This window comes from Chaetura pelagica, unplaced genomic scaffold, assembly GCF_000747805.2.
Source record: "Chaetura pelagica isolate M959 unplaced genomic scaffold, ChaPel_1.0 scaffold316, whole genome shotgun sequence".
Lineage (NCBI taxonomy): Eukaryota > Metazoa > Chordata > Aves > Apodiformes > Apodidae > Chaetura > Chaetura pelagica.
In genome coordinates this window covers 121,274-132,936 of record NW_009953497.1, presented here as the reverse complement: position 1 = coordinate 132,936, position 11,663 = coordinate 121,274, and the positions used below count along the sequence as shown (strand labels likewise).

General features: G+C 47.8%; 1 protein-coding gene across 1 annotated transcript in view; it reads left to right on the top strand.

The window, feature by feature from the left end:
* The window catches only part of PODXL2 (podocalyxin-like 2), a 25,407-nt gene extending 18,668 nt beyond the window's left edge, over positions 1-6,739 (top strand). Inside the window, exons 5-8 of the mRNA XM_009999301.1 lie at positions 2,703-2,859; positions 4,392-4,453; positions 5,995-6,174; positions 6,530-6,739. Coding sequence (XP_009997603.1) covers positions 2,703-2,859; positions 4,392-4,453; positions 5,995-6,174; positions 6,530-6,739 — 609 coding nt within the window. The remainder of the gene's footprint in view (positions 1-2,702; positions 2,860-4,391; positions 4,454-5,994; positions 6,175-6,529) is intronic.
* The last annotated feature ends 4,924 nt before the right edge of the window (positions 6,740-11,663 follow it).

The following is an 11,663-nucleotide window of genomic DNA, read 5'->3' as shown; positions in this document are numbered from 1 at the left end:
GAAAGAGTGGGTGGAGAGGATTTTTCTCAAAGTCTAGCACATGTCAGTCCCATGTTGAATTTTGACTGCTAGTCAGCTTCTGGCTGCTACTCTGTGCTAGTCAGCACCTGGATTGTCATGAGACATGAGAACTTTTGACCCCTTTCTGATAGGAAATGTGGCAGGTCTAAGGTGTGAGTGAGTTTCCTTTCCTCTCTACCTCTTCCTTCCTCTCCTTCCAGGATATAGCAGTATTTCTCTGGCTCAGAGGAATAAGGACTCTGCATTTGCAGTGTGAATCGTTCAGTGTCAAGAATCTGTCACTAAATCTTCCTTAAGTGCCTCTTCTCCCCACCCTGTTGTCTTGTGTGTTATCTGGGTCTGTTAAACAGCCACACTCTGCTTATCCAATGCCTGTCCATCCATCCCCATAAAGCTGCAGTTAATTCCTGAGGCCAGAGCCCCTTGTGGATCCCTGGTAAAAGAGCTTGTTCACCTCTGCTGGGCTTTTTATCAGGCACTTAAAAACCAGTTGTGAAAGGCCTGGGGTCAAGGTGCCTTTCATAATTCTAAGAAATTATTACGAGTCTGACAGCCCAAGACTGAAATGTTTCATCAGGAAACATTCTGGCCTCATGTCTGCTCTCTGACTTGCTGCAGCTCCTGCTCTTGGCAGAGCTGGTTTTGTTACTGCAGGGTTGTTTTGTGACTGACCTATTCCACTACTGGCATGTTGTTGAGAGGGACAGGTTGTATGGGTTCTTTTTTTAAGGTGAACTTGTTGGGGACAGGGAAAACAGGGGGATTCCTATACACAGTAAAGCATGCTGACTGCTCTAAAGGTAGATGAAAAGTCTGTTTGCCCTCTGAAGGGTTTAAGTATCTCTGCTACAGTTCACAGTTACAACTTAAAATCAGTTTTGGAAAACCAGAGTCCAACTGCCGTTTCCTCCATGTCCTAGTCTTCACTGCTCTTTCTCTCATCTCTGTGGAGTTTAAATGATTGTTAATTTTGTGTTACATTGTATCTTCCTTCCTGTGGTCTTTTGCAGTTGTGTTGTTTAAACCACTGGAAGGGTGGGACTTGAAAAGCTGATGTGCAGACGTCTCTTGACCAAATAATGTCTCTACTGTTGAATCCTCAGTTATGGCTTGCTGAAAGAAGACAGGGCCCTGGGATAGGCAGGACTGAACTGTTTTTCTACTTGATTTCATGTTTCAAAACATATTTCTGAGGAAATGATTTGCACAGTCCTCCCCCTTATTCAAAAGGACACTTGTCAACATACATATTTAACATGAACATTGCTTTGCTCTCTGCCTTCCATTACCACTTTGCATGGCTGAAGATGAAATCGAGCTCTGCCAGTGTTGATACAGTTTGTTTCCTAGCCCTGTTGATTTTCTCAGTTTGGGCAACTCACCTACCCTCTGCCTGTCCCTTTTGTCTTCTGGTTTCTGTATCTGAGCCCTGTCCTGTCTGGATTTTCAGGACTTTGAAGGAGAATCTGCATTGCAAGTGCAGTAGTTTAAGTGTGAATGGGGATTCCTCACATATTTCCTGTGTTTTGATGCTCTGACCTGGTGTGGTTCAGAGTCCCACAGAAAAGCCAAGGGGCATGGAGGATGCTTAGCCCCTCACAGAGGGTTGCACCTTGAGCTTTAATATTCTTCATAGCACTGGGCTTTTACCTGCTGCAGGGATGATGTCTGTATCACTAGGTTAAGCTGGCAGCCCATTATTCTCCCTAATGGGCTCTGGGCAAGGCAGTCACTTCAGTCTCTAGGCACATCTCCCACTCAATATACCTGGGAATTTTGCCCAAGTGAGGAGTGCAGATTCTGACCTGATAGGGGTACCTGGCTACCTATGTAGAGGTGAACTCTATCTCAGCTCCTGTGCATTCAGGCTCCTTCACAGCTCCCTTTTCCTCACCACAGAGAATTTATCAGTGCTCTGCAACCTCTGCTTTCCCTGTCACTAGAAACATCTCACCTCTGTCCTCCTCTTGCTCCCCCTTCCTCCACATCTCCCAAAACAGAGCAGCAGGCTGGCAGCAGGGTGGTGATCTGGAGCCCAGCAGCATGTGCTGTATCCTGGTGCTTCTGCTCCTGCCTCTCTGTGCTGAAACCCATCATGCGATGAGACAGGGCATGGCAGGCCCTTCTGGTTCAGGCTCCAGTCTCTTCCAATTAGGCCATTTTTGACACAAGCCTGTGCCTGCCCTGAGTGCTTCGAATCGCCATGGCAACAAGAGCTCTCCATTTTATTAATCATCTGTGTGGCCTTCGGGTTGGCATGGCAACCAGAGATAAGAATAGAAAAACAGCAGCGAGAAAGCAGCAAAGGAACCCAGCGAGAGATGGCTGGAGCATGTCAGGCTGAGTGGCACTGGCTGTGGGCAGAGCCTGGCTGCTTCCATCCTGCCTTATAGGATCATGTCACTTCTGGATGCCTGTGTGCCAGGGGAGTTGGGCTTGGCACTGTGTGGGGCCTATGGAGCTGCAGGAGCTGAGGAGGATGGTTGGTATGTCAGGAGATTTGTGTGGGTCCAGCCTGGGGCACTGGGGATGTGCAGGGGAGTGTTGCACCAGGTTTAGCATTGCTGGCTTTGGGGCGTGCCTGGTTCAGGGGTCTCGGTGGTGCAGCTGTGACAGCCCTGCAGTGCTGCAAGCTGCCCTGTTCCCACTGTGTGCTCACCAAGGTCCCTTACCTGTGACAGGAGGAGTTTCGGTTGGAGAGGGGTCCCCAGCTGTTGGCACTGGTGGAGGATGCTTTCTCCAGACAGGCGGATGGACTACAGGACCACTGGCTGATCTCTCTGAGCAAACCCAATGAGAACGAGAAGCACTTGCTGATGACTCTGGCAGGGGAACAGGGTAAGTGCTGGGCAAAGGTGCCTTCCCATGATGTATTTAAAGGGTCTCTCAAACGGAGGTGGCCAGCTACTTTGAAAGGTGCTTTTGCTCTCCAGTCCATTTAATTTTCATCAATTCTCAGTGTTAAGTGGACTTGAGGGATGGGTGGGAACTGCCAACATAAGACACTTCTTCTGCCTTTTAATTTGTCCCTTCCCAGTGGCACAAAGCTCTGTCTCCTGTGCTTTGCCTTCTGCTTTGTTCCCTTCCTGAATTACTTTCACTTGAGCATCCATTTGCTTTACCCCAGTGCAGGTCGCTGCCATGGCCAGACATGACAGCCTGGTCTTAGTTCATGTCTTAACACTTCTTAAGTCTTGTCCAGACTGGGCCAGTCCTGACAATGTCTCCTCTGCGTTCCCCAAGAAACAAAAGCTGGCAGTGAAAGGTGGGCTTGAACATTTTATCATCTCTGTAATCCCCTCATGGTAGGGGGATTATTCTGCTGCCTACTTAGTGACAGAGGCCTCTAATGTTGACATTGTGGCCTGGATGAAAATAACCCAGCAATGTTCTAAAATGCCCCACAGTGACAGGAAAACAGAGCTAACATTTAAGTGATGCTTGCTTTATCCGTGCCTTAAATCGTTGCATCTCTCCCAAGCCTTTCCAACATGGCTGGAGCATGTGCCATTGAAACGGCTTTGCTGAGCATTTGATCTTCTAAACAAAAACCTTCATGCCATCATGAGAGGGGATATCCCCTTTCCTGGAGAAGAGAACAGGTCTGAACTTAAGCAGCATAGTCAGATTGGATGATACCCCAAGTTTAGAAACTGCAGGAACCAAAGTATTTTTTGCTCTGAATAACCAAGCTTTTGTTCAGTTCTTCTCTTTACTGCTGTGCAAGTGAAGGGAGAAATGGGCCTCAGCCTCTAAATCCTCCCTGTCTGGAGAGCATCCTGGGAGCTGTGAGGAAGGAACATCCCAGGAAGGGGTGACCCAGAGTGAAATGGTGGCTCCCTGGCTGAAGCTGTCTTCCTCTGGGAGTGGAGCTGTCATAGCACATCTCCTGCAGCCTCAGCTGTTGTGCCAGACATGCCACCTTGCCCTTGATCTGTGTGCTGCAGAGCAAACACACCTGCTGAGGGTTGAGTGTGGAGCTCTGTCAGAACATCTTGAGTGCTGCAGCTCAGGATCAAGTTGTGTTGGATGGAGAGGCTGGATCAGGCAGTATAAACACCTACCTCCATGACTTTTTGGATGTTACTGCTTGCTTCCAGAGTAGACACAGATCCTGAGAACTTCTGTGGCTGTGGGAAGGTCACCTAGGTGCCTCTGGTATGAGATCCTGGATTTTTTTCCACCTTTAAAGAACATTTGGAAGTACCCTTGCTGTGGTCCTTGCATTCTTTCAGCCTCCTAACATGAAGTACCAATGAACAAAAATGTGTATTCCCCTGCCTCTATCCTGTTGGGGATTTCAGAGTGATGAGTACATCTATCTGATCTAACCTGAACTGAGAGCAGCACTGATCTCTCCTTCTTTACAGGTGTCATCCCTACAAAAGATGTTCTCATGGCACTGGGGGATGTTAAGAGGAGCTTAGCTGAGGTAAGAGCCTATCTGCCTGCATCCATTTGTTAAGACTAGCTGTACAATTAAAATAAGCAACTTGAAAACCAGGAGTGTATCTCGGTCTGAGTGCTGAACCCACAGAAGGCAAACAGATGAGTCAGATGCTTGGCAAACTCCCTTCTCCCCTCTCTGGTAGTTGCCAGGCCATCAAATGTCTGCTCCCATTTAAGGGAGTAACTGTAAGTTATTCCCATTCTGTTTTTCTGGCTTGGATGTGAAGCTGCTTTTCATACATACATTTTGTTGGGATACTTGGTCTCACCCCTTCTCTGATACTGCCTGTGGCACTGTGGGTGCTGCAGAGTCTGCATTTCACTCTTTCAGACAGCTGCCTACACAAGGGCAGGCAGAGTACCAGAGGCAGTGGATGCCAGATTCCACTGCCTGCTGCCTCTAAGCCCTCACGTATTCCCCTCTAACCCTGGTCAGCTTGCAAGAGGATAGAGATGAGGAAAAATTAGTCCCATGATCTCTGATGTTGCTCCTCAGGCCTACAGGATATGTAGGCACTGAGGGCCTGATTCTGCTCGGGTTTTTTTTTATACTACTGGAGTAATTCTGCTAACTTTAGCAGCAGAGTTGGGCCACTGCCTTGTTGGCTGACTGCTTTCAGGTGTTCCCCTGACCTAACAAACTGATGCAGTTAGACAAAGCAAATTAAGTGCTCAGTGCTGTATTGATTGGCTTATGCCAGAGAAAGTGCAAAAAGCCAAGCCTCTAGAAATTGTTTGACTGAAGTATCAGCAGCTAGAACTGACTGTCCAGAAAAAAGGATTTGTGTCAGTGCAAGGTTTGACTTCTCTGTGCAGGTGTGACCCAGGTGTGTCCTACTGGAGCAGCCTCACTACCTGCCTCCAGCTCTATGAATAATGGAACACTGCTCGTTGCACTGACCTTGTGCTCGCATAGACTTGGAAGGAGGAAGGGGAGGATATTCTCTTACACCTGTCATAGTTACTATTGAGTTGATATGTAACCTGCTTGAAATCTGCCAAGTCACTGGGACTGACGTTGGGCTTTGATGACAACTACAGAGGGGCCATATCTCAGGCAGCTTTTTGAATCAGCAGAGAGCTGTCCACTATCAAGACCTTGGAAAGACTGCTATACCAGAGCTTTAAAGGAAACATATTTATTATGGTTTCATTCTCTGCTACCCTAGTCACCAAAGCCTCAATAAACATCCATGGTCCATAGTTTGTTTTGGGTACTCGTAGTCTTGAGCAGTTTCTGCCATGAAAGCCTCCTTGTCTTCTTGCACATAGGTGTGATTCTTGTGTAGGCAATCAAGGTAAGATTGTGCCTGCTGTCATTTGCTGATGTGTCAGGTGGAAAATGGTGTTAAATTTAATCAAATGCCTTCTAGTCATGTAAGTCTGTACATCCTGACTCCCCAATCTTGGATTTTAGTTCCTCTGCCCACAGAGATGGTTCTTTATTTGGACCCTAGAAAATCTGAGCAGGACCCCACCTGACTGTAGAACAGCAGATTTAGTGTACCCCTTTCTCCCTTCCAGATTGGCATCCAGAATTACTCAACCACTACAAGCTGCCAGTCGCACTCCAACCAGACACGCAGTGATTATGGGAAACTCTTTGTGGTACTGGTGATCATTGGCTCTATCTGTGCCATCATCATTGTACTGGGGCTCATCTACAACTGCTGGCAGAGGCGCTTGCCCAAGATGAAGAACATGGTGAGTGAGCACTGGACAGATGGGGAAGGTGGCTGAACTCTTACCCCTTGGGGTGGAGGGGATTGGAAAGCTAAGAGGGAGATTGTCTAGTAAGTGGACAGGGGGAAATGTAGCTGGCTACACAGCTGGAGCAGCAAGAGAGCCCATTCAGGGGTGGGAGAGATGCACACCTGTCTCTTGCTGTGCTCAGGACGGTTCATTTTCACTGGGAGGGCTGGCCTAGGAGCAAATTTACCTTTTCCCACTAACCCTGCAATGTTCTTGGTGACCCTGGTAGCCTGGTTTGATTGTGCTTCTTCTGCAGCATTGAGACCTGTCCTTTTGTCTCCATTTGTGTTCCTCTCCCCCTTTGCAGTCGCATGGTGAGGAGCTGCGCTTTGTTGAGAATGGCTGCCATGACAACCCCACCTTGGATGTAGCCAGTGACAGCCAGTCAGAAATGCAGGAGAAGAAGCCAAGCGTGAATGGTGGAAAAACCATCAACGGCCCCGACAGCTGGGATGTTCTGATCAGTAAGCAGGCAAGCGAGGATGTGGATGTGTTTGAGGAAGACACGCATCTTTAGAAAAAGAAGGGAAGGAACCAACCCCTTAAATACACTTGTCTCTTTCCTGTCTTGACTATGGACCATGGGATCAGGTCGCTTCTCAGGAACTTCTTAAAGGCTTGAGACAGGTCAAGTGTTTGTGCAATTTTTCACAATGGAAGTCCTGAGCACGCATCTGAAGCTTGGAGCCAGGAGGATCACTGGATGGAGGGAAGTGGGAGGGGTGGGTGTGTAGGTCTTTGTGTGTGTTCCTGTCAGTAGCACCAATACTTTCATCACCTTTAAATGCACTTACTGAAGCTCTTTGGTAGTGTCTGAGAGTGGCTGGGCTTGAGAAGCAAGGTGGTGAGACAAAGTCTGCCACCAAGAGTCCATCTCTGGGGAGTAAATTCACTTTGGCAGTGCACCTGGAGATACAGCAGCCAGATCCTGACATTGAGATCATGTTCAGTCCCTGCAGGTGCAGTAAAATGTGTGCATTCTGGATGGAGGGGAGTCAAGGCTCAGTCAATATCCTGAGCAGAATTTGCATTCCATGTGTGAAAAGATTTATTTTTTTTAGTGCTCTAGTATTCAGCTGCTAATTAGCTGGGCTGATGTTTACATTTGGGGAAAACATCCTGCTGTCATCTCATTTCTCTCCTCGCACCACAAATAGCCCCACTCCCTTTTTCAGCTCCACAACTCCAAGCTGAGTTTCCAAATTTTGAGCACTTTACCCTTCCTTGACTGATTGCAGAGGATTTGGTGCCATGGTGCAGCATCTAAGCTGGAAATTTTGCTTTAGTTTGGAGAGTTCCTCAAAAAGGGAATGTACCTGCCTCTCACGCAACAGCCTGTGAAATCAGCAGCAAAGTATCCCTTGTCTCAGTTTTCAACTGGCAGGCCTTCTTCAATCCTCTTCAGTTCTTCACCATAGTTTGGTTTCAGCTGGTCTTTTTTGAGATCAGTGTAAAGACAATGTGAGACTTTTAAAACGGAGAAAAATGCAAATTCAAATAGTTTTCTGGTCCTTTGTTTCCTTTTCAGTATCCTGCCTGGGGGAGGGAGGGAAGCGTTTAATGTCACATAGGTGTAAACTGGGGTAACATCTTTAAAATCAAGCAAGTGTAAAAGCCAGTGCAGATGAGATGAGAATCAGATCTAAGAGCTCCCCAATGAACTTGTCTCAGGCATGCCTCAGGCAACTTTGAGGCTCCAGCTCTCTGGAGGCTTGTGATGAAAGGCACGTGAATGTGCATAATTGTTCTCTGAGCCCTGCCTAAACCCAAACTCAGAACTACTGTCAAGTCTGAAATCCCAGAACATTTGTTTCTTCTGTCATCGAAGGATTGAGGGACTTGCTTTGGCCAGAGGCAACAGCTTTCCTCTCTGTTATGGTGATCTGCATGCTTGCTTACTGCAAGCTGCAGCTTTGCATTTGGTCTTTAGGGGAACCTTTGTACAGAAAGACTCCAGATAGGCAGCCTGATGCCAAGCCTGTAAATCTATCCCTGTGTGTATAGATATTTTTAGCATGTTCATCCCTGATGCGAGTGCCTAAAGTCAAGGTACAAGAGTCTGTTGTTTCATTTTGCATAGCGTTTTGCATACAAACTGGATCACAGATCACCTCACTGTAGGACCACATTGACAACAGTCTGTTAGGTGTTCAAGAAGGGTGGTAGCCTTTGGTTTCCAATCAGATTCCAGTTTTCAGTGTGTCTGTCCTGCCTCCATACCTTTCCCTGTGTCACGGAGGAGATGGTGACCATCAGCTCTAGTTGTATCATGTTGGTAGGGTTGCAGAGATGCTCAGAGGAGATCCCTCTCCTGCCCCAGCAATTCATAATGGGGGATAGTCCGTGTATGTGGACAGCCACACATGGCCCTTCTCTGACCACCCCTCCTGCTGAGTTGGATGGGTCTGTGCAGTTAAACCGCACAAGATCAGTGGCTCCCTCTGTTCATGGCACTTTGGGACCCGCAGGGTTAAATGCAACTTGTTGTCATGGTGAGTAAAGTAAAGCATGGAGTTAAAATTCGAGTTTGTATAGCACTTAGCATAAGGAGGCCTGGCTGTGGCCTTTAGTCAGTTCACCATATAAGTGTTTCTTAGTCCAATAATCTTAATATGTTTTTAATGCCCAGTTGCTATTAAAAGGATAATCCCACCAATCAGATGTGAATTGTTTCACCCACAGAACATTTCTTTGTTGCACTTCATTGCTAGGAGTTGCTTTGCTGCCCTCTTGTCTCTCCTCTTTACTGATTCAGAGAAGCAACAAGGTGCTGATAAAGCAATGCTCTGACTGGGCTCAGCACCTGCTGATCTAGTGTGAAGTTTTCAAACTTTAAAACAAACAACAAGGGGGCTATGCAGACTTATTAAAAAGCTAGCAAGTTCTCCTGATTTGCTCTTCTGGCTTTTTATGGCCTGAAGGTTTTCCAGAGGCTGCCAAGTACTCTCATGTGTCTGGAGCATCCAGGCGATCTTGAGAGTCTCAAGGTGGCTGTCATGAGGCTGAGAACAATTTTCTGCTGTCTCTGACAAGGTGCACCTGACTGTATGATCTCATTTTAGCTCCAGAAATCTACTGGTTAATAGTATTTCACTTTAGTCTGGTGATACTTTTTATACCTTTACCATTTGCTTTTTCTCTGTATAATTTTTTGCACTAGGCTGATCTTGTTAAGTCGATTGCACTGTTGTCCCTCTCCTGCCAGCCTTGCAGACACGGATCTTCTCTGGAAACTGGGGAACTCTGGAAACTTCTCTGCAGACTGGGGAGCACTGTAGAGAGTCTCTTGAAAGCACACCTTCATTGTCGGGCAGTGCTTGGGTTTCCAGCTCTGTATAGGGAGGATTTAAAGAAGAGAACTTTGTCTTAGCATTTGTAACAGGAAGCTTTTCTATCTCCTTAATGTAGTAAAACTTCTTTTTAACAAAGTTGTCAAAGCTGGACTTCTCAGGGCAGTGTGCCAGGCAACAGAGCAGATGCAGGAGACAAAGTGATTCCTGAAAAACCATTTTCCACCTATTCGGACTTCACTGTAGTCCCATCTACCAAACATTTGATCGCACTGACACCTGGTGGCTGCTGGGAATTGGAGACGAAAAGTTTGAAAGAAAGGACTTTTTTTTTTACCCACCTCTGAGCTCTGTGTATCTGTTTCCTGTGACCTGCCTAGAACAGCGACTTGCTTTATTTGCAGGGGGCTGTGAACAGAGGGGCTCCCACCAAGCACATAAGGGATGGATGATGTGAGGGTGTCCCCCCCCAAAGTAATGGGATGGGACATTCCCTGGAATGGTCTGGAGGCCCTGGGTTACAATACAGGGTCTCAGCTCCATCTTCTGCCTTTCTCCTCCACTTGCCCCCTTTCTTCTTGGGGTGTTTGGTCAGAAACCAGAGGCTCTGGCTTGAAACAGAGGAGGCTCTTCAGAGAGAGCATCAGGTGCAAAGAGATCTGCACCCTGGGGAATGCTGGCGATGGCATCAACTGGATGCGTGGCCAAGACCAGAGTGACTCTCCATCTCTGTGGGATGGTGACCAGATGTGGGCTGGGATAGCCAAGCTGCAGTTTACTCCCAGATGTTGTATAGATGTCTAGAAGAGCACCTGTAATGTGGAGTCCAACACACGATTGAAGCTGGCATCCTGCAGACAGCCTTGTGGTACGTGGGGTGTAGAGAAACAATGGGAAATGACCCAGTGGAGTATGTAATGCAAGTTGAGAATACAGTTCAAGATAACACCGTAAGGATCCCTCTGGCAAAGGATGCAGTATGGAATGGAGGTACTTTATCATATGGATTATTACAGGATGACCTTGGAGCATAGCAGCAGGATCCCACAGCAGCCAGTGCTCTCAGCAGCTTGTCTGTTCCTGTCCATCTTCACAGCCATGCAGGAGCACATCTGTGCTTCACATAGGGTTTGGGACAGCTCACAGAGTCAGTGACAACAGCCACCTTCATCTGTGCTGGCTCACAAAAGCCTTGTGTGTTTTTCTCAGCTGGCAGCCAGGCTCCCAGCTGATCTTCTCAACACCCTTGTTCCTGCTGGACCTAAACTGTTTGCAGGCTCTGGCCACTGCTCGGCATTGCTGCCGGAGAACACTTAGAAGCACTTGTGTCTGGCCTTGGGAGCAACAGGGTTGTGGTTTTGTTTTCTTTGCAATAAAATGCACCTTCTGGGTGTCTGAACACTGACCTGCGTGGAGTCCTTTGCAGAGTTGTTCATGTCCACTACACCTGTTAACGCGGCGTTGGCCGGGCCGGGGGTGCCAGCCTTGCCCCCTCTGCCCTCAACCTTGTTCTGCCGTGGTCCGTATCTGTGGCGTGCTGGGAATGAATACTGCACACCAATGTGATGTTAGTTCAGTCCAAGTTTATTTAGCTGCGTGCAGATTATATAGTCTCAGGACAGTGTGCAGGCTGTCCATCCAGCAAAGTAAAGCTCTTAATTGGTTAATATACATTGTTCACACATCCCCATTCCCCTTTTGATTGGTCACTACTTTAAGCCCTTTACCTGTTTACCTTACTACCTGATTACTACACATACCAGAGCCTCACTAGTTCCCACGAGAATGACCTTCCCTGTTCCTCCAGCTGCCTGATGTTTTCATCTAAAGTTTCTCATAATCTTTCAGCACAGCCAGGGCCCCAACATTGTTCTTTTGGGAAAAACCTTCAATATCGCCAAGCCCAACAGTTAACCCAGCACCGCTGGGTTACTAACCCATGTCCTTCAGTACCACATCTACATACCTGCTAAACACCTCCAGGGATGGTGGCTCCACCCTTTCCCTGGGCAGCCCTTCCACTATTTTCCCAACAATCCAGAGTTCCCGCTTCCCCCCGACTCCGTGTCCCAGCGCCCCCGCCCGGCCGCGGTTGCTCCTCCCGCCCGCAGGAGGGCGCTGGTCGCGCTGGTCCCGCCCCCTGTGACGCCC